The 23,605-nt window shown below is 44.2% G+C and overlaps 1 protein-coding gene across 1 annotated transcript; it reads right to left on the bottom strand.

The window, feature by feature from the left end:
• Window positions 1–691: 691 nt before the first annotated feature.
• Window positions 692–22,942, bottom strand: LPL (lipoprotein lipase). The gene is made up of 10 exons (XM_081176654.1): window positions 22,817–22,942; window positions 15,194–15,369; window positions 12,618–12,797; window positions 11,538–11,649; window positions 10,330–10,563; window positions 8,934–9,176; window positions 7,439–7,559; window positions 6,081–6,263; window positions 4,491–4,595; window positions 692–2,908 (listed from the first exon to the last, which is right to left on the bottom strand). Coding segments are annotated over exons 1-10 (1,464 nt in total). The 5' UTR covers window positions 22,926–22,942; the 3' UTR covers window positions 692–2,907.
• Between the last annotated feature and the right edge of the window lie 663 nt (window positions 22,943–23,605).

The following is a 23,605-nucleotide window of genomic DNA, read 5'->3' as shown; positions in this document are numbered from 1 at the left end:
AACCAGGCAGAGGGCCTTCTTGGTAGTGGTGCCCGCCCTGTGAAACACCCTCCCATCAAATGTCAAGGAAATAAACAACTATCTGACTTTTAGAAGACATTTGAAGGCAGTCCTGTTTAGGGAAGTTTTTAATGTTTGATGTTTTATTGTATTTTTAATATTTTGTTGGAAGCCGCCCAGAGTAGCTGGGGAAACCCAGCCCAAAGGACAGGGTTCAATAATAAATTGTGATGATGATGATGATGATATTCTTTGAGGGATGCCACAACAGTTAATTAATGTGAAACTGTTAACAGCATGTAAGAGATGTCCTTAGTGCCAAATGGTTTAAGGAAACACACGAACGTTCTACATAATTGAGTTAGCTTCTGGTAGGGATCCTAGGACAATTTGCACCTTATGAACAATTGATTTGAAATACCTCGAAGCAAAAAAGGACTGATTTCCCCCCATGGACTGTTCTAATGTATCACACCAAGTTTTCATCTTCTCAGTATTTTGCTGGGATTTTAGTTATATGAATGGACTGCCTGTCCTATTTAGAGGGCATGTTTATGGAAACAGGGTGTTGCTTGCAGACGGGATGAAAGTGTTAATTTCACACATATATTCCAGTGCATTGCTAAATTTCTTTCTGTAAGTATGATCTGTTCTAGTTCCCCAACTGTTCCAAAGAAAGTCATGCCAGTGATTTCATTCTAAATTAACTTTTAATAAGCTTTCATATTTCAGTGTAGTATAAAATGGAGATGCATCTTGGGGAGGGGGAAAGGTTTTTCATTGCAGCATTTTTCATATAACTGATTGATAATTTCTCATTTAGAAAAATTGGCACTTTTTTTATTATGCATATAGCCGTGATAACTTCAGCAATATATACAAACTAACCTTTTGGCACATATACATACAGGTATTTTACAGATAATAAATAAGAACATTTAAAGCCTAGTTTTATTTTCTCACATATAAAATACTTCACCATTTGGTGATCAAATGCTGTTGATATTTATATTTGATTTTGCCTTGAAATGTGCAATTCATAATACATTTATAGATACTGAACCCTCCACTTTTCAGGAATTTGAAAATGGAAGTATGAACTTTCGTCAAGAAGAAAGACTGCCTCATCTTTACAGATCTCCTTCAGTACTTAGTTATCAAACTCAAAATTATCATGCCTACACCATAGTTCATCAGGGCATAGAAATCATTTTTGAGCCAGCTAAACTATTATAAATTCTTTTCTAAAAAGAATGTTCTTGAAGGATGCAGTTTGTTGTGTTAGACTGGGGTACGTGCGTACTGGACCACAGTTTTGTCGCCACACACAGGATTTTGGTAACAATTTATTTGTGACATGTTTTTGCTCAAACAATGAATATTAAATGTCAGATAGCCCCTCGGAACAAGAGATAGAAGGTCAGTACATATATATTTCCAGGTATGCTTTTTCCGGTATCCTCATAAAACAACAGCTTTTTGTTTTAACTGAGTTATCAGCTACAAAACTGAAATGATTACTAAAGTATTTTGAGCATTCTAGTAAATACTTCTTAGGGCCCCTTTGTTTCATAGCTTGTCCATGTGTCCATGACTTTCTGATTCAAAGGGTGTAACGCTTGTGCATAATATGAAAGTGTGCATATTCTAAAAGTGTGCAATACTGCTTTTTGTTAAAACCTAGATGATTTCAGACAAACACTGTTATTCAAGCTTCTGCTGTTCATATTGCTGAGCAACAAAAGAGGTTCCATCCCCAAATTTAAGAATACCAGCAACAAAGAGGTGTTTGTCCTTTATCCTAGTCCTAGGAACAATGACTGCAGCTGTAACAATTGCTCAAGACTAGGAGTTGTCAAATTGAAATTGATAACGGAAATAGTGTTCCTGCAATCTTTTAACACACCGTTACTCCTATTTACTAATTGCTTGGTACAGTGCCAGAGAATGCATATGTTTTTATACAGATGCACTGCATTCTTGTTTAAAAAATGAAGATAGGACATTAAAAAAATGCTAGCTTCTTCTCTGGAAAATTTATTATCCTATTTAAAAAGTAAGTGTTCAATAAGTAATACCTAAGTGTACATAAGTGCTGACCAACTGCAGAGACTTCACCCTGCAGTCTTTCAGTCATGTTCAGGGTTGGAGGAGAAATGTATATAACAGGAATATGTTAAGTGAGAACTCTATCTATTGCCCTCCCCCTTCAAGTGAAATTATTGCCTTTCAGTCAAAGGATGCAACACTGAATGAATGACCTGAATGGAAATTGTCCAGCAAAATGTCCAAGTGATCATTAAAAAAACCCTATAAAAATACAAACTCATCAATTGAAATATCTAGCCTTTCAATAAATAGTTTTGGTTTTTTTTACACACAGTACATTATAAAAAAGTGAGAAACTGTAACAAGGTGGTGTGACAATTATGGTAGTTTGCTCTCAATGCAATGTGAGAGGCTTCTTTTAAAAAAAGAACAATTGGCTAGTGTGCGCTCTTTTGCATACTGAGATGTAACAAAAATGCTCTGACCCAGAGAAGGGCATCCCCATATTTTACAGTAGGCTTCTGCACGCATATCATTTGCTGGATCGGGAATACAGTGAGGATTTGAATTCTCGTTGAAAATGTTGTCTATTGCACTGCATTCATTTCAGTTGGGTGTGCGTTCAACTGGGCAACCCCAACCGCATTCTGGTGCAACCAGTCTAGAGCCTGGGTTGGGCGAAAGTCTTAGAGCAATGAAGAAAGTAGACAGCATTGCAGAAGACCGATAAATATTTCAATGGGTTCAGCCCCCGAACAGCCAACATATTGGCTCTTTCCCTGAATGGAACTTCTTCACCCACTTGCTATCCTTCGAGGAACTCAAGCGCCGATATTTATTTTGTGACTTGACCTGGTCTCTAAAAAAGAAAACAATGGGGTGGCAAAGAAAGAGGAACATGAGATCCATGGGCACAGCAGGATTGAACTTGGGGGTGGAGGTGGGAACTGCTGCCAGAAGGCAGAAGAGGGGGCAGTTAAAATAGCTTGTCGGCATGAGCCCACCAGGGTTCAGTATTGTGGGATGTGAAACACAAGAGCAGTCAAGTACAACATCCCTAGAGTGGACATAAAAGGGGATGTCTGGACCAGCCAGTCGGAACTTCCTGTTTCTCCTAGGCTGGGACAGACTTCCTCTGCATGTGACTAGAGTTAGGTGTGACCTCACCTGCAAAGGTAACCAAAAAGCAGGACTGGTCAGCCATCTCTTTCTCTCTGTGACCACATTCGTCTTGGCTTCCAGCCAAGAGAGGACAAAGGAGCTGTCTCCTTATGGGATAGTTTCCAGGTGTATATTACTTTTGTAACTTAGGTCTGCCTTCTGGGATCCATTTGTGAACAGAATGTGTGAGTAAACTCTTTTTATACTTTTATAGAAGACTGTCATGTCTATGAATTAACAAGGAAACGTATTTTAGAGGCTTTAGCGAGCCTGAGCAAACGCATCCGCTGTGCGAGTTTAAAAAGGGGAGTGTTACTCAGCTAAATTGTAGAACTTGTTAACACAAGTTGGAAAGGATATAACCAAACAATATATCCTCTCCTGCAGCCCTGAACATTCCCACAAGTATTTGGTGGTTTGTGCTTTTTTTTCTCTCCCTCAGAATGCAGAGGATATGTTTGAATTATATCCCATGGGAGGATGCCTGCACACAATCAGAGAGAAGCGTTATGTTTGGCTTTCTCTACAATGCCCTAGCAGGTTACGTACAGAACGAGGAGAACCCTGCAGTGTGTGGTCAGTGGACTAGGGGGTCTAGGCTAACCCCTTAAATGTTCATCTGGCACCTCCTTCCCAAAGCCCAGGAAGCTTCTGCCTGGCTTAGGGAGAGGGGCACGCTGCTCCAATGGGTCCAAGAGCCCTCCTTCCACCTTCCCAAAGCCAGGTAGCTTTGGGAACGAGGCAGCAGAGCTCCAGCATCCTGTCAGAGGCCTGGCACCTCCTTCCCAAACCCCAGAAAGATTCTGCCCAGCTTAGGGAGGGAGGCACGATGCTCACACATCCACACACCGACCTACTCACTCTCAAGGTGGCACCTCTGGCCCTAACTGGTCCCGTCACTGAGGTACAGTCTAGCAAGAGTGCATCACCTGATTTTGCTTATAATGAAACTTGGCTCTTAATCACCGTTTAGGAAGAGCAGGCATGGGTTGGATTCTACAGTGACCTGTCTGGTGGGGTGGAGCTGCTGCACTCAAGATACTAACCTTGCTAACTAGCAATGCCTCTGCTGCAGCTTGCCTGAATCAGACTTAGATGGGGCAGGGCAGTGATGATGTAAGGGCTGTGAGGGCACACCAGCAGAAGTGCTGGATCATGTCTGCCACTGTTCCTGTGCAGTTCCAAACCCACCACTGCCCTGCCCTACCAACTGTGAGAAAGGTGGTGGCAACCCATCACTCATGACCGAGTTCTCAGTGATACAGCTGCAAAGTTCTTACCATGAATTGTGATCAATGGAGTTTTTTCCAAGGCATCTCACGAATTCCACAGCTCCGCCTCCTTTTTTGAGGTAAGAGAATCCATCGCGAGAGCAGAACACCAACCTGCAGAGTACACAGAATATTACCATAGCTCTTTCCCGAAACAGCTATTAATACACCATCCTAAATGCAACATCTTATCTCTTGTTATTTAATCTGTTTCTTACACTGGAAAAGTCTTCTGAATAGTGGCATTTTATAATTGCGGGGAGGAGACAGGTTAACATGTTACTTTATTTCTTCTATGATGAAATTATACATATGGCACTTTCAATTATTCCAGAGAAGCAAGTTATGCTTACAAACCACAAAGATTTTGTGACATTAAAAATACCATCCTGGACCATATTTTGTAAAACATTTAATACTGCAAGCTTCCGCTGTATAGTGCAGAGAAGTATTACAATTATATACTCCCACTGAAGTCTGATCTTTAGCAGAAGACTAAATTAGAAAAACACTGGGGGGGGGATGTTGCTTGCTGATTATCCTATTGACACTGTCAGCAAACCTACATGGTAAAACTTTTACTGGACCATATCACAGCATTTCCTCCTTGCTTGCTGCACAATGTATTGATGATTCCTTGCACTCTAGAGGACAGGAAGCCCACCTCTATGCTCTCTCTGGGAGTTTGACTGTATGGAACTACCTTCTATCAAGACAGTCCATTGGCTAATAGAGCTCAATATTGTCTACTCTGATTGGGAGACACTCTAAAACAGGGGTCAGCAAACTTTCAGTGGGGGGCCGGTCCACTGTCCCTCAGACCTTGTGGGGGGGGGTCGGGCTATATTTTGAGGAAAGAAATGAACGAATTCCTATGCCCCACAAATAACCCAGAGATGCATTTTAAATAAAAGCACACATTCTACTCATGTAAAAACACCCGGCAGGCCCCGCAAATAACCCAGAGGTGCATGTTAAATAAAAGCACACATTCTACTCGTGTAAAAACATGCTGATTCCCGGATCATCCGTGGGCCGGATTTAGAAGGCAATTGGACCAGATCCAGCCCCTGGGGCCTTCGTTTGCCAACCCATGGTCTAAAGTGTCCAGAGAGCGCCAAGTATTCCGCTCACTGAATGGGCTGTTCCTCTCCATCCTCCAGCATCCCCAAAGCATCTTATCACAAGAGTCAGAGGACCCTCAAACAATGTGGGATATGGTGTGGAAGGCTGCTGGTGGTGAGGGGAGTCTCCCTTGCATGAGAAGAACTGCCTTTCGCTCACATGGTGCACCTCATGGTGCCAAGGTCTCTCTCAACTCTGCTAGTAGAGATGTTTTAACTCAAGTCTGGTGGACCCGTGGAACTCCGATATTGCTGGATTATAAATCCCATGTTCCCTGACCATGGGCCATGATGGAGGGCCACAGGTTCACCAGCCCTGCCTGAACTCATCTGGGTTTCCCATCCACAAAAAATTTCAGCATACCACTTTCACAGAGAATGGATAGATGGCAACTAGTCCTAGATGAAAGCAAAATGCGCTGCAAGGTAAATGACACACACACACACACACACACGGCACAATCCATTCTCTTACTTTTTCTGGGTTTCTCCAGCCTTGACTCTGACTTTTTGGATGCCAAACTCAGGGGTACCCCACCAATCGGCCCAGTCGAGAAATGAGCCTTTCTCCCACTGGATTTTGACAATGAGCAAGTCCCCAATGTCAACCTCTGTGTAGATCAGGAACGAATGAGTTTTGTTTGTGGAGATCTCGGGCCTGTTAAAAAAGAAAATCTATGCTTAGGCAATACTTCCCTGAAACCTTGTAAGAATTCAGTTATCTGAGAATGCAGTTGTTTCTTAAATGAGGAAACATGGAAAAGAAGGTGCTGGCTCATAGGACATAGCACACATCGTATCAAACATGTATAGGAGCAAAGATGTTCCACTAAATAATCAATTCTACCCACTATGTCAATCCTTATTGTAGCATCCACACAGGCACACGAGAGAGAAAGTGGGACACTGGCTTGCAAGAGACCAAGCTGAGACGACTCAAAACAAGAGCATGAAGTAGAGACAGAACCCATTTTTCAATACCATTACAGTGTTACCTCGGGTTAAGAGGTCTGTTCTTAACCTGAAACTGTTCTTAACCTGAAACACCACTTTAGCTAATGCTAAGGCTGCTGCCGGAGCACGATATCTGTTCTCATCCTGAAGCAAAGTTCTTAACCCGAGGTACTATTTCTGGGTTAGTGGAGTCTGTAACCTGAAGCGTCTGTAACCTGAACTGTCTGTAACCCAAGGTACCACTGTATTAGACTACGTCTGCCCACAGAATCTCACATGGGAGAAGGAAGTTCAGATTTAATTTTAAATCTCTGGTGGACTTAGGTGTCCTAACTGCCTTGTGACTAATCTTTGTACACAAAGATATGATTAGAGGAACTCGGCAATAAAAATTCAGTTATCTATGTGATTAAGTCACGAGACATAAGGGCATAAAAATACAGCGCCTACTGAACTCTTCATTTTATTTTATTTTAAAGTGAATGGGTGGAGATCTGCATACACAAAGAACAACACATATGACATCTACTCATAGCTTTATCATTTACACAACACAATTCCTAAGCAATTTGAAGCTTTTGCCATACCTGGTCAATTGAGTCCCATAATACAGAAAGAGGCAAAGTGATTCTACTCTCTGCCCTGCATAGCTGCTTAGCTCCTTAACTATTTCTCAAACTGGATAGCTGCCTTTGTACGCAGAAGTGTTTTGAGGTGTGTGTTTTGGACTCAGACTACAAGATGCAGACTGAGAAGCAAGCCTGTGCATGACTGATTGATTATAGAGTCTTTGTATAACTCTGTGTGTCTGTCTGTATGTCCATACATTTAACATTTTTCTACTACCCAAAATAAATGCAGTTGTTTGTCAATACTCACAGTGAAATTGCAATATTCTCACTTTCATCCTTTGTGCCATAGAAAGAGAGACGGAATTGCTGGTCTTTCTTGGTTGTATTCACCTTTGCGAAAAAATGGATCTTGACTTGATAATGATAGACTAAGCAACAAAAAGAGAGACCAAAAACAACAGATGAAAAACCTAAATTCAATTCTTTTTAATTATCTTGAGTTAGAAGCCACTACTTTTATTCAAGCATATCAATACTTCTGCATCCAAGTCACAAAGTCAGTTTTGTAAGATTTATTCACCATCAGTTAACAAAAGATCATAAAATCCATTGATAATCACCTTCTGTATCATGTGATGGAAAGGTGGGGTATAAATTTAACAAATAAATCAATTTATACCCAATCAGAGAACTTTATCTGATTATCTCATATCTGCAAACAATGCTGTTTTTTTGCATTGTGACTGGATTCTGGACAATAATGGAATGAATTAACAATGTCAATCAATCAATCAATCAATCAATTTATTGTGCATTGCCAAAGGCCTTTACAATGTACAGCTGAGGGCAAGGGTATGAAATTGCATGACATACCCTATAAAAGTCTGCAGCATAAAAAGTTTACAGCATGAATTTTTAAAATTAGAGAGCATTAACATGTCTGGAACGGAGCTTCTTAGCTGCCAGAGCAAATTTGGGTACCAGGTGTGTCATCTGTAGATCTTTATCAGAGTTCGACTGCCACTTCCTAGGGGGATTGGCCCTATACTGTATACAGTGGGGGCAAATTAGCAGGTAGCACATGATATCCTCAACCTGATTGCATCCATCAATGCATTTGCGTTCCATATTGGGAATTCCCAGGTATCTCCCCTCTAAGTATGCTGAGGGCATCTGTTGGAACCTTAGTTCAACAAATGCCCCCCTCAGTCATGGGAAAGTCAGTGTCTCAAGGTCTTGAATGGTTGATCTTAATTTGGGGGTACCAGGAAGAGTAAAGAGCAGCTATAATGGATGCTCTATCTTGATTGGCATTCTGGTCAATGATCCAATTTCTAAGGTCATGTGAACTCAGGGCCAAATATTTCTCCATTTGGAGATTTTAAGCCCTAAACTTATTGTGACACTTTTGCATCCAGCCACTTGTTTTTAGTTGCTCTAACCAGAAGAGCTTAGTAGGAATATGGCCCTCAGAGGCATTTAGTCTGTGCCAGTATCTGAGGTAGGCTAGATTGATTCCAGCTGCTATCGAGGGGAGACCCAACTCAGTTCAAAGGTGGGCGACCAGCAAAATTAACAATGTCAGATCCAGACAAAACAGCTGGTACGGCTGCAGCCTGCTTCTCTCCTTACTCGGGGAAAGAGAGGCATGATTCAGGTGGAAGGTTCCTGCACAAGCTCCTTTGAATAAGTAGTGCCTATGCAAGAGAACTACCAGGCTTTTCCATCGTTCTCTTTAAACTATATATATTCATGCACAAAAAACCCCCAGAGATTAGAATAGAGAAAGTCACCGCTTTTACCTTTGTAAGGCATTTGACTTCGAGTCTTCAGGTACATCTTGGTGCCCCTCTTGCTTCTTACTCTGTTGGCTTTGTAGCCCAAGTTGTTGCAGCGGTTCTTTCTGCAGCTCAAGCAGAGCCCTTTGTCAAACGCTTCTTTTGAGTTGCAGCGATAGGCCATGATTGGTTTCTCCTCGTACAAGAGGGAATCGATGAAGAGGTGAATGGAGCGTTCATGGGAGCATTTCAGCAGCTGATCTGCGTCTTTAAGGAAAAGGAAGCCATTACGTTACGGATGCACAGCTTACAGATGTGTGCCCTTTGTTAAACAACATATACAATATATGCAGGCGCAGTAAATGGCCTCCAGTTTTGACTTTTTGGAGGCCAAAATCAGTAAGTTTCAATGATGCAGATTTCCCCCCTAGAAAAAGAAATGTGATTTTTCTGCTCGTTCCAATGTAAGGATTTTCACTATAGATAAGAAGAAATAACCAATGTAATAGGGACCAGCACGAAGATCAATTCTCACATATATATGATATAGGTTAAATACTATTACCTTGAAGGCTATAGTTGATTAAAGGTAAAGGGACCCCTGACCATTAGGTCCAGTCGTGACCGACTCTGGGGTTGCGGCGCTCATCTCGCTTTATTGGCCGAGTGAGCCGGCGTACAACTTCCGGGTCATGTGGCCAGCATGACTAAGCCGCTTCTGGTGAACCAGAGCAGTGCACGGAAACGCCGTTTACCTTCCCGCTGGAGCGGTGCCTAGTTATCTACTTGCACTTTGAGGTGCTTTCGAACTGCTAGGTTGGCAGGAGCAGGGACTGAGCAACGGGAGCTCACCCTGTCACGGGGATTCAAACTGCCGACCTTCTGGTTGGCAAGTTCTAGGCTCTGTGGTTTAACCCACAGTGCCACCCGTGTCCCATAGTTGATTAAGCTATCATAAATTAAAAATGAGTGTTTCTGACACATTTAAGAATGATGTATTCTATGACACTGTTGATTGTATTTTACTAGTAAAATATTGTGGGTCAAGTCCCCATTTGCAGTGGATATGCTGGACCTAGCCATCCAACATTAAAATAAGCAGCTCTCTAATGCATAACACCTCTGGAGAATATTGAGTGTTTTCTTAACCATTCATCCACTGCATCTCTTGAATTCCCCAGTTGAGAATTGATAATGTGATTGGGAAACTAAAAAAAAAAAAAAATCTAGCTAAACTTGGAATAAGCGTGAATTCAAACAAGAAAAAGTATAAAATTAATGGATGTTTCTGTGAAGGATCTGAAAAAAGGGAAGCAAGTTTTCAGAAGAATTTAATGTTCAGTAGCACATATGAACACAATTAACCACTAGCTTTCGGTCATATTTATGCCTTTATTAAGAATCAGACTTGAAAACTCACCCTGAAGTCCTCCTTCTGCAATCAGGAGCAGGGCTTGCGCGACATTGCAACCAGGTTGGAAGATACCTCCATTAGGGTAGATATCAACATGCCCAACAGGTTTCTGTATTCCAATGCTGCGATCTGGGGACCCCCTTGTGAAAGTGTGCAAGACATCTACAAAGACAGCGTCATCTGGGGAAAGGCGTACGGATGAATCAGCATATTCAAAGTTAGGGCCAGCAGGATCTAAACCTTAGGAGGGAAGAAAACTGTTAGAAATCCCTGTAAGTATGATGCTTTTGTACGGCACATTGTCTAAAACAGAGCTTCCCAAACTTTTCATGTTGGTGATACCCTTTTTTAAAGACATATGGTGCATCATTTCGCGACACAGCAATTCAGTTTTACTAGCAAACCAGAAGTTAAACTAACCCCTTTGCAGCTGCAGGAGGAGTGCAGGGAGCATTCACATGACACACCTACACACTGCAGCCGGCACACTAACGTGTCACAACACACAATTTGGAAAACTCTGGTCTAAAAGAATGAATATTAGTGGTAGAGTTCCATAGGCCGGATTCACCTAACCTTGCATTCTAGCAGAAGCCAGTGCAAGGTCTCCCACTAGCACAACGGGCCTTTGCCCCCTCTCTTTCCGCAAATGAGGATTGGAAGAACCCTAGTGGGAGGACAGGGGAGATTTGTTTTGTCAGGAAAGTAGAAATACTTGTACCAATGGATTGGTGTAACATTGAATTCCTCCCCATTTCTCATTCAGTTCAATGTCAAAATTCCCACAGATATAAATAGCTCTCAACTGCACCTGCGCCTGCCCTGTGGAACGCCCTCCCATCAGATGTCAAGGAAATAACTATCTGACTTTTAGAAGACATCTGAAGGCAGCCCTGTTAGGAAAGTTTTTAATATTTGATGTTTTATTCTGGTTTTTAATCCTTCGGGAGCCGCCCAGAATGCCTGGGGAAACCTAGCCGGATGGGCAGGGTATAAATAATAAATGGTGATGGTGTTGGTGATGATGATGCTAGAAACAGAATCCTATAACTATTAGCACTACATCCCATTTCAGAAAGGTTGTAAAGCCTTTATGTAACATTTTAATGACCCTTTCCTGGTTTTGTTCTGGGGATAATTCATTTTGTAACGTGGAAGGAACCACGGCATTCAACCTTTCCTTTTTTAACTCAATGGCATCAATATTAGCTTACCAGTAATTCTGTTAATCTTATTAGTGGTCAGACTCCCAGCAATGCCGGCAACGTGGGCGCCAAGGCTGTATCCCAGCAAATGGACTTTGTTCAGTGAGTAACTGAATTGCTCCTATGAAAAAAAATCATATTAAAAAGATTAAGCTCTAAATCTATAGTTTTTATCTTGCTTGACACTGAACAGCCGATGAACTGATTTGCAACGGGGGCCAGCCTAGCACTTGGGCTGCTCCCAGACTACACACACACACACACACAAGTCATGCCCAGCGCTGCTTTGCACCTTCATTGAGTGCTTTTGCCTGCCTGGATGGGCTCCTTGAACTCTGACCATGCCTCTTTCCTGCTTGGATGGAGGCTGCAGAACAGTGTGTGTGTGTGTGTGTGTGTGTGTGTGTGTGTGTACCAACCTACAGTACAAAGGTAAAGTTCACATTGACTGCTATGCCCACTTTTGCTTCCAGTGCTTCCCAGCACAGGAATGAGGCTCCCAGAAGGTTATCTATACAAGAATGTGGCCCTCACCCCGATTTAGTCCAAAAATACTACCACAAACCCACTCAACTTGCACTAGAGCAGGGTACAACTCCCATCATCCCTAGCTAGCAAGACCAGTGGTCAGGGATGATGGGAGTTGTAGTCCAAAAACAGCTGGAGACCCAAGGTTGGGGGAGCATGGTTACTATTCATATATCCAGGAGACTAAGGACAAAGAAAAGAAAAAAAGGACAAAGAGGTGTGGTCCTTGCCAAAGTGTACCGCTTCAAGCTGCAGCTCGGATTCTCAGATGTTCTTCCATATTAAAAAATCCCCGGACAGAAATCCAATAGGACGGAAAGAAGGTTCTCTAGTCTGGCCTTCTGCCCAGTCTATATGCAGAACATTCCCTCCATTGGGAGAATATTTAAACATGTAATTGCCCCACCTGCAGCCCCATGTGGCACACTTCAACAAGAGATGCATCACTAGATTTCGCTGACTGCATAGCTATGCTTTAATATATAGCGTTTATAGTACATATTCTACACCTTTAACCTTCCTTGAATGTATTATGCACTAAAAATGAATGCAACTGCTTACCTCCAGCCAGTCAACAAACTTGGCAACATCTTCTCCCACCTCCTTTGTGTAGGCAGCAGAATCTGGATAATGTAAGCTGGATCGAGACAGCCAATCAACGACAATAACATTTGAATGGGGTTCCCTTTGATACAGAGCCTTTACCAGCTTGGGGACCCAGCTCTCGTACATGCCAATCACCTGCAAGACAGGAATAGAAACCACATTATTCTGTCTCAAGCTGTCACAGGGACCCCCCCCCCCAACCAAGGATGCAGTGTATGAACACACAAGATTAACACAATTTTCAAAGGTTTCCAGTGTGGGAACCTAAGAGGAAAGCATGTTTGATTAGGGAATTATATCACAGGAGCATCTAAGGTATATTTTAGGGGGACGGGAATCACTGAGGACAGATTTCAGCAGTATTAGTATAGTAAGTAAGTTAGCTTTACTATATGAGCCAAATGCCATGACAAAACCATAGAAAAGAAATATATATATATATAGCTGTAAAGGTAAAGGGACCCCTGACCATTAGGTCCAGTCGTGACCGACTCTGGGGTTGCGGCGCTCATCTCGCTTTATTGGCTAAGGGAGCTGGAGTACAGTTTCCGGGGCATGTGGCCAGCATGACTAAGCCACTTCTGGCGAACCAGAGCAGCGCACGGAAATGCCGTTTACCTTCCCGCTGGAGTGGTACCTATTGATTTACTTGCACTTTGACGTGCTTTCGAATTGCTAGGTTGGCAGGAGCACGGACTGAGCAACAGGAGCTCACCCTGTCGCGGGGATTCGAACCGCCAACCTTCTGATAGGCAAGCCCTAGGCTCTGTGGTTTAACCCACAGCGCCACCTACGTCCCATATATAGCTGTGTATATATATATAAACAGCCACTGCCTGAACCATCAAAATCATAGAATGCAGATGCACACCTAGACTGGGGACTCCACACAGAATACACAAATTTCCAATTTAGACCTATTATTAGTATAGTGAACACATACAAAATTCCCTCTCACAAGATGTGGTGATCAATTGTAGCCTAGATGGCTTTAAATAAGAATATGAAACTCTACTCGTCTAGTCTAGCATCCTGTTCTGAAAATTGCCAACCTGTTCTCTCACTGCCTGTGCAAAGCCTGCGAGACCTGAGGACAAGGTCTGCCCACTTGCAATTCCCAGCAACTGTCATTCGGAGGCATGTGGAGGCAATGGAATGGAGGCAGAACATGAAAATCTACCTAAACAGAACTGGACACATTTGCGAAGGATAAGTCGTCTATTCACCATGAAAGCTAAATGGAAACTGCATGCACAGAGGCAATATATCCCTTGAATACCAGATGCTGGAGTCAGACAAGAACAATGCCCTGGTCTTAATGCCCTGCTTGTTTAAGGACCAGGGCTAGTACTGGGAACCTTCAGTTCCATATGGGGCCCTGGTAAGTGTTGCAGCTAAGAACATCTTCCCAGCAATGAAGTATTCTCAAGCTCTGGGTGGCCCTGTCTTATTGGGCCCTCCTGAATCAGAAAGCCTTCCCTGTTTGGGCTGGGACACTACCTGAATAGTAAGGTCTTTCAACAGTGGTGTGTTTCTTCTGTGCCTGACTTCGCCCCTTAGCCCTGACTCTCTGGCTCTTGAACCACCTCTGACAGCTGCCTACAACTCACCCTCGACAGCTTCGTGGCTTCCAGATGAATCTGGCTGGCCAGCGGTGGAAACAGAATGATGGACTAGACCAGTGTTTCCCAACCTTGGGTCTCCAGCTATTTTGGGACTACAATTCCCATCATCTCTCACCACTGGTCTTGTTAGCTAGGGATGATAGGAGTTGTAGTCCCAAAAACAGCTGGAGAACTAAGTTTGGGAAACCCTGCACTAGACTGGCCCTTGCTTTCTCATTGAACTCTGCTGCTCTTATTTTGCTAAAGGTTATGATACAGTTATTTTTTAAGCTTAATATTATATTTGCTGCAAATTACTTATAAACACATAATATGTATTTCTAAGAACAAGTCTAAAGACTTTTTAACACTAAATGGAGCTCAGAAGGCTATCCACCACCCAGAAATGTGACAACTATTTGAAGTCTTCAAACAAAAACATCTTGAAGGTCCCAGGCCACAGAGAGGTTAGGCTGGCCTCAACTAGAGCCAGGGCTTTTTCGGCTGGGGCTCCGATCTGGTGGAACGCTCTGTCACAAGAGACTAGGGCCCTGCGGGACTTGACATTTTTCTGCAGGGCCTGCAAGACAGAGCTGTTCCACCAGGCCTTTGGTCTGGGCACAGCCTGACTCCCTCCTTTGGCAATCTGCACAGAACTCTAGCCCAATGGTTGACATCAATTTGATTTGAATTAATTTTATAATGAAATGATTTTAGAATGTTGTACTATTTTATTGTTGTTAGCCGCCCTGAGCCTGGCTTCGGCTGGGAAGGGCGGGATATAAATAAAATTTATTATTATTATCATTATTATTAAGTAGTATAGCATATGAGAATGATACAGAAAATTCGCTAATAGACTCTGTTCAAACCGCTCTGAATCAGAAAGCAACTGTGAAGCATCAGGAGAACTGCAACCCCTCTTACCGTCCATCCATGTATAACCACAAAGGTTTTACTGGTATGATTGAAGCTGCACTGCGCTACACTGGTTTCCTGGCCAGGAACTATGAGGCAGGTGTCTTCATCAGGTTTCCCAGGTGTCCTTAAAGAAAATTTGCTCTCGATGCTGCTGAAGTCCCACTTTTTGTCCGTAGTGCTCCCTAATGTGAGAACAAAACATGAAAACATTAAAATGACTTAAAAGAAAAGGAACGCCAGCAAATAATGTGATCGTTCTGCATTGCACACACAGCCTGTGTGGCCATAGAATCATAGAATCATAGAGTTGGAAGAGACCACAAGGGCCATCGAGTCCAACCCCCTGCCAAGCAGGAAACACCATCAGAGCACTCCTGACATATGGTTGTCAAGCCTCTGCTTAAAGACCTCCAAAAAAGGAGACTCCACCACACTCCTTGGCAGCAAATTACACTGTTGAACAGCTCTTACTGTCAGGAAGTTCTTCCTAATGTTTAGGTGGAATCTTCTTTCTTGTAGTTTGGATCCATTGCTCCGTGTCCGCTTCTCTGGAGCAGCAGAAAACAACCTTTCTCCCTCCTCTATGTGACATCCTTTTATATATTTGAACATGGCTATCATATCACCCCTTAACCTCCTCTTCTGCAGGCTAAACATAACCTCTTGAAGGGTCTTCCTTGAGGATGGTATGGAGGGTGGTGGACCACTGTCCCCTGCCCATCCTAGGATGCTGGCAAGACCAATGCCCACAACTATCATTGCTTTAGCAGCTGTATTAGCAGCTAAAGAGGCAGATGGGCCACCCCTGTTTCTGATCCCTAGCTACAATGGAATTCATCAGCATGTAAATCATTTGCCGCACAAAGAAAGTGCATACCATTTCAATTTTAAAATATATCACATTACCAATTAGCCTTGCAAGTTAATTCACAAACATTAGTAATCTGTCTGCATGTGTGTGTACACAGCACAGTTCACAAAACACAGTTTATAAAAGCTTTCCTGGCTTGTGTGCCTGGCTATCTATAAATCCTACCGTCATCAAATATTTTACTTTACTTGAATCAAGACATTTAGACTTCACTAGCAGCTTCCATCTTGCTCTTTAACAAAAGGGGCAGACAACATATTTTGCAGTGAAGATTGCTTAATTTTAACATTAAGCATGGTCTAATCTCAGTCCTTTGCTCAATAGGCAGCTCTTGGTCTGCTTCTACCTATCAAATATTTATTCACCTTTTCATAACATAGCAAATGTTGGTACTACAGCTGCCTTGTTTATCTAACTGTGTATTCAATTTGTTGTTTCACATAAGAGTTTCACAATGTTCTGGGAACATATTTGTGGAGTGCTGTTCAGAACTAGCAAAGGAAATGACGAAACCACAGCGTCTAATATATGTGTACAAATACAACAGAGACTTGGATTACTCTTAATTAGGCTGAGATTTGACTTTCTGCGACCTTTACAAAAACTATCATGCTATTACTGGTATCCTAGGATGTATATACACCAAAAATATTGAACTGACAGGTTTTCCCACTGAAATCACGAATGTTGCGCTGGAATTTATATTATTATTATTATTATTATTATTATTATTATTATTATTATTATTAATAATAATAATAATAATATACCACCCTACATCTGGAGGTCTCAGGGTGATTCAGCCCATCATATCCAAGTAGGCCAATGGTTCCTCTAACAGTTATATGTTTAATACCCTAACCTAAGCTCTAGGTGAAGAAATGCCAGCATTTTCAAAGGGTGTATTCCCATTTCAAAGTTAAGCATGCGTATATTTGCAAAATGAGTCCAGCACCATATTCCTTGGGTTGAAATCAGTAGGACTTTTGTCTCACTGGCTTCTGTGCATTGGTGCCAGGAAGGCTAAAAGGTGTGTGTAGTGGAAGGGAAGTAAAGGAAGCAATTAAACTCATTTATTTTTGTGGAAATTATTCTCAGACTTTGGAATCTGTGACTCTTTGGCTCCCCTGCCTCTGAAGGAAAATATTTTAGTATGGCTGGGATCACACATACCGTATTGTGCATTTATTAGAACTAAATAAATTTTAGAATTATTTTTCCCCCATTTGTTTATTTTACATAATGCCTTTCAACCTGCTAGGACTCACTGCCATCTTCAGGGAGCTCCCTTTCAAGAGAAATACATTTTATTCCTTCAGTCCTAGCTGAAGAATTTTGGTTCAGGCAGGCATTCCCAGGTTCACACTGTTTAATGGTACAGGGTTTCTTTTTTTTATGCTGACTGGTGCTAGTTCATATTACCGCTTATGATATTTTATGGCAGCTTTTGCACCTTATTGTTCTTAGTCTCAAGTACTACTCACAGTAGCCTTGCAAAACAAATGCATTGTCTCCTCAACCTATTGCCAGTTCCTAAGTATATCTTTAGGTTTATCACAGATTGCTAAATAAATATTCATTTTACCCACTAAGAAAAGGAAATTCATAGTTGAGTAGGTCTTAAGCTAAGTTAAAACAAACTCTTTGCTGCACCATTAAGTGATGAATCGACAGACTTCTGGATGGAATAAAAATAGCCTTCAACTATACAGAATGCATACAGGAAACCCTGTAATAGACTTCTGGTCATGAAAGGTTCTTGTTCCAAACAGAAACACAAAGAAGAACACCCTGTCTGTATTTTATTTACACCTTTGCATTTCTATACTTAGCTACTCTACAACTCCAGTAAGTTCATATAATTTCATAAACACAAAACTTTTACCAGTTTATACCTAGCAAGACATCTTGGCATGAAAAGCCAAGCTTATTTCATTTGAATTGCTGCCTGCCAGCTAAGTATACACAGCATACACATATACTGCCTTTATGCAGTATATGACTGTTATTAAGATTTCTACAGCACCTTTGAAGAGCTCAAATAAATATGAACTGTCTAGACCGACTAACAGTCTATACACCCTAGAACAGAGCTTTAGAAACTGAGTCGCGACACATTAGTGTGTCAGCTGCAGTGTGCGGGTGTGTTGCGTGAACACTCCCCGCGCTCCTCCCGGGGCTGGTGGAAAGGGGTTAGTTTAACCTCTGGTTTTCTAGTAAAACTGAATTACAGTACTGTGTTGCGAAATGATGTATGTCTAAAAAGTGTGTCACCCACATGAAAACTTTGGAAAGCTCTGCCCTAGAATCATAGAATTCACCAAGCAAGTAAAGGTTAGTGGGAATGTTTTTCCTACCTCTGAAGTACAATTACTTATAGTAGGAATGCTAGTAACCATCAAAAGCAGAGTTCTAGCACCAAAAGCAGGATGCGACACTAACACTTGCATTAGAATTATTTTATTGCTGCAGTTTGTAATGCCATCCATCTGGAGGCCCAATCAAAACCTCCAATCAGGGATAGAGTTAATGTTTTCCAGTGAAGCCCCACCCTCTCCACCTGACGCTGTTATTAATCCCAGGAGAGAAGCTTCATTAGCCACTAAAAATGAAAAGAAGGCTGCTAGTTTAAAATCAGGGAAAGAGTATTCTCTATAAAACACTGCAACCACCATTCATATCAGCTGAACACAGAAGGAAAGCATTTATTGAACTTTGTGCACAAAACTGCTGCAATTTACATGAACAACAATACTCAAAATTTGCAACTACTGTATCAGCATTTACACAAACAGTGTATTCCGGAAACAACTGCTACAGATAAGAAGCTGGCAATTCAGCTGTTAACTGACCAATGTTATGTTAAGTTATTGGTCACAAACTTTCTATAATTCTACAATTCACAATAAAATGAAGCTTTGCCAAGTTCCTTTCAAGTAGTTATTATTTTCCCTATTATGGTAATAGGGAAAATATGTATTAAATAAGCTACATTAACTTAACTTTCTGCAGTGTAACTCACTGACTTTATGATCTAACACGCTAGGAAGGACACAAAAAAAAGATGCTGTGATCAATGGCTGGCAAGTGGTATGTTGTAAACAGCTTCACTGATCAGGAACAAAAGCCCACCGACTGACACCCGATGGTTAACCAGAGGCCAAGCCTAATCTTTGAGAAATGGGTGTTTAACTTGGTTGCAAGTGAGGTATTTTGCAAGGGGGATTAAGAAAATATTTGGGGGTTTTCCTACTTGACTAAAGAGTTCTCCTTGTCATTCTTTTCATTTTCTGCATTTTAGCTATGTATGCTTTCAGAGCACAGCACAGAACGTTTCAAGCTGATGATGTGTGGTCCTGTTCTGCCCAGTTTAGACTGGTGGCCTAAACTTTTGCTGGTGAAGTATGCAGGACTTAACAGTACAGTGGTACCTCGGTTTAAGAATAGTCCAGTTTAAGAACGATTTGGTTTACAATCTCCACAAAACCGGAAAACGTGTCCTGGTTTGAGAACTTTACCTCGGTCTAAGAATGGAATCCGAGTGGTGGAAGTGCACCGGCGACGGGAGGCCTCATTAGGGAAAGCGAGCCTCGGTTTAAGAACAGTTTGGTTTAAGAACGGACTTCCGGAACTGATTACAGTGGTGCCTCGCAAGAAGAAAATAATCCGTTCCGCGAGTCTCTTCGTCTAGCGGTTTTTTCGTCTTGCGAAGCAACCCTATTAGCGGCTTAGCGGATTAGCGCTATTAGCGGTTTAGCGGCTATTAAAGGCTTAGCGGCTAAAAGGCTATTAGCGGCTTAGAAAAAGGGGGGAGCAAAAAAAATCGCAAGACTCGCAAGACGTTTTCGTCTTGCGAAGCAAGCCCATAGGGAAATTCGTCTTGCGAAACGCATCGAAAAACGGAAAACCCTTTCGTCTAGCGGGTTTTTCATCTTGCGAGGCATTCGTCTTGCGGGGCACCACTGTAAGTTCATAAACAGAGGCATGGCCAAATGTCTGCTGCCCGCAATGTCCTCTAGATCTGGTCTATTATGCTGGCCTCCCAGGTGGCAGTGATACAGCACAGGTATGCTTGCACTGTGTTTGAATCAATTGTAGTAACTTCTGTTACTGTGTTTGAATCCATTGTAGTAATTTCTGGAATGGAACTGCCACCTTACACATGCAAAATAAATGTGAATGGTCTCCCCACCCCCAATATAAATAAAGAAGCCTGAGCAGGACATGCATGCTAGTGTTATTCACAGAGCAGCATGAGACAGAAACTCTGAAAGAATCCACATGTGCTCAAATTATTGCCTTCTTCACATGCCATGGTAAGTCAGAATTTGGTTTGCCATTACCATGCAAACATGCTACCTCCCAGAGGAGAATTTCCCTCTTTTGTTCCTTCTCAGGCTTATTATGTTAGTATGGCACAGCAACTAAGCCAAGGTTTGGTTTTGTGTGTTGTGTGAACCCAGGATCATGGTTAAAGGATCTCCTTCACTACAACCTGTTAAGCAAGCAAATGAACTGTAAAATGAACCTTGACTTCAGAATATGTGAAGCTAGGGAAGGCAGAACTTGCTGTTTCTACCCATCACAAATCTGTTAAAAGCACGTTAGTCTTGCCATTTTGCTCATGCAGCCATAAGACTGGAATAATGCAACATATGAAAATTGGAATGTGGTCACAGAGTGACTAATCTGTAATATGTAGGCCTGAATACTGAACACTACCTTACCAGATGGTAACTTGTTACCTACAGTCGTGAAAGGTGCTTTTAAAAAGCAATGAATAGGTGCTTTTTCTGCACAAGCAACTTTGGACTTTCAACAACTCTAGCAACTCCGACTAAGGCTTTTAAATAATAATAGTAATAAATAATAATAATAACAACAACAACGTCTTCAAGGAGCCCAATGGGGTGGTGGTAGTCAGCGAAAGTACTTTACTAGGAGCATATATACCAGAAAACAAGGGCTACATCTTGCAGACAGAAAACATGCAGTGTGCAGTGCGATTAGAGAAGCCCTTTGCTAACACTTTGCCAAGTTTTGTGTGAGGGACAGAAAGGAGAATTTTAGGCACTCTCCATCTATCTCCCTTGAACTACAAATCTAGTGTACGGCCAATCTTTCTTCCATCCTTTGAGCTTTCTTCCCGGCTCTCTAAGGATTGCATCTGGAGATTGGGGTGTGTGTTGCTATATTGGCCTCCAATGGGCACAAGAACATATATGCGTGTGCATGAGGACTAGACGACTGACTTCCAACGCACCCTGTGGAGACCAAAACACCCGCGAAACAGCGCTTTTCCCTTCCCTTCCCTCTCTGGTTACTACACAACTTTCCACAGGCACTTCCTTCCTTCCTCCCTCCCTCCCTTGAGTGGCGCTTTCATCCTCCAGGGAGCATCCCAGCCAGGCTTTCCCCGGCACGGAAGCTGGAGCCGAGGCGGCAGCCGCTCTCGCTCCGCACGATCCCTCCCTCCTTCCCTGCCTGCACCGGCTCCCAGCAGCCCTTGAACCAGGGTGACCTTGGCCCACGTTCCAGGCATTCCTGGGCTCGCGAGCGGAGGAGTTACTAGCGGTCACCAGCAGCAGCCGTCAGCCGGCGGGCCCCTTCCCCGCCCAGCACACTCCTCCGGGGCGCGCGGGTGCCGGAGGAGAGCCGCCCTGCCCACTCCTGACGCGGCGGCGGCGGCGCTGACACGAGGAAGGGCGGCGGGCAGCAACAAGGAAGCGCGCAAAAGCAGCCGAGGGGCGGGAAGGAAGCTCGCGCCTCGCAGCCTGCGCGCCCCGAGCCACAGAACCTGCGCCTCCCCGACGCGCACGCCGAGCCCCACAAACCCTTCGCCTCAGCGCGCCTTTCCTTTTCGGCTCAAGTTCCGCAGGGCGTCGAGCTGCGGCATCGTAACCCCGTCAAGCGTCCCCAAACTTCTTTATGTATCTTAACCCGCTGCCACCACCACTCCCATTCCTTTCGCCCTTCCAATCTGGGGTCTTCTCCCCTCTCCCTTCCGCGGCGCCTCACATTTCCCCGCCAATACGCACAAAACTGCCGCGCAATGGTCCAACCGGCAGGCCCTTCTCTTAAGGGCGCCTCATGACAGAGAAGCCCTAGCGGGCGGGGCAGGTTCACCACTAAACAGCACACCTGCTTCTTCCGCAGTCGCGGGCAGGCGGCAAAAACTTAAGTCGCCTCATCCCGCGCGCGCTGGACGCGTGGCTGGATTGCTTGCGGAAACGCGGACTGTGCTACAAGCCCTTACAGGGTCCTCCGCGCTTCCGCGCATACCTTTCCCTACCATCCTCGGGTATGAACTTCTCCGAACACCCCCCCCCCCGCTTGACACTTGGCACCGTCCCGGGATGCCGGAGGCGCCCCTGCGCTCAAACTTGGGAGCCAAGTCCCCTGACGTCGGCGCGCATTACTTCCGAGCTCGCTCGCCCTGTCAGCCGCCCTTCCAAGACCCGCCGCAAAAATTGGCGCCCGCTTCTGACTGACCAGCGCCTTATCCTCGCGCTCCAGACGTCCGCTTGTCCTCCTCCCGCCCTCTCTGCCCCTCAGCCGCCTCCGCGGGTTCCCTTCCACTCCGCCCGCTCGACGCGTCTACCTGCTACTACTGCTCGCCCTCCCGCCACCCCAAAGCCAGCGCGGGCGCCGCGCGACGCTCCTTCTCTCCCGCCAACCCCAGCCAGGTTCGCTTAGCAGAGCGCTCGCTAGTCGCGTGGCCGCCTCGCTCTCTGGGCTGCGTGCGGGTCTGCACTTACTTGGGACCGAGGTGGTGCTGGTGGCGGAGGCGGCGTTGCTGCTCGGGGCGGCGGGCTGGGAGGCGAGAGCGACGAGGCACAGGGCTGCCAGCAGCGCGCGCCTGTCCATCGCTCCGGAGACCGGGGTAGCAGAGGCCGGGTAGAAGCTCGGCGAGCGCAAGGTGGCGGGCGGCGTCCGTGCGGGAAAGTTTCCCCTCAACTTGTGCCGTGGGAAGGCGGGGAGGATTCGGAGGGCGCCCTCGGAATGGCACGAAGGCAAGATACTCGCGCTTGCCCCCCACCCCGCCCAAGCCGGCGCTTTATAGAAATATGCAAATGAAGCTCGGCACCTATTGGTTCGAGGAGGGGAGGAGGGGCCCGACCCCTTGGCTGCGCGAGGAAGGCTTCGCTCAAACAGTTCTGCAAGGCTCGCTTCCTTTTGGCGCAGCTGGAGTTGCTCGGAGCCGTGAAGGCAGTGGGCGGAGGAATGCCTTGCAAGCCCCAAACTTAAAGGACGAGGGGCTGCAAATGCGCGGAAGGAAGCCACTGGGGAATTGAATTAAGACGCTCAGGTGTTTCCGCGTCCCCGAAGTCGCGACGTGGATATAGGAAAATCGTTGCTAAACCAGACCTGATGGGGGAGATTCATGAGCGGGACCAGACGGACTGGTTTGGTTTCCCACCTGGTATCTCCTCCCCAAAGCTACTATACTTTCATCAACACCTGCGCATGCCAAAGTGGAATCCCACTGTGTTCAGGCCAGGGGAACTTCTGAGTTTTGCGCAGGGTTGCAGCCTTAGTCCCGCAAA

The sequence above is a fragment of the Podarcis bocagei genome, assembly GCF_964188305.1.
Source record: "Podarcis bocagei genome assembly, chromosome: 17".
Taxonomy (NCBI): Eukaryota; Metazoa; Chordata; class Lepidosauria; order Squamata; family Lacertidae; genus Podarcis; species Podarcis bocagei.
Note: the sequence above shows the minus strand (reverse complement) of the source record. Positions and strands in the feature narration are given on the sequence as shown.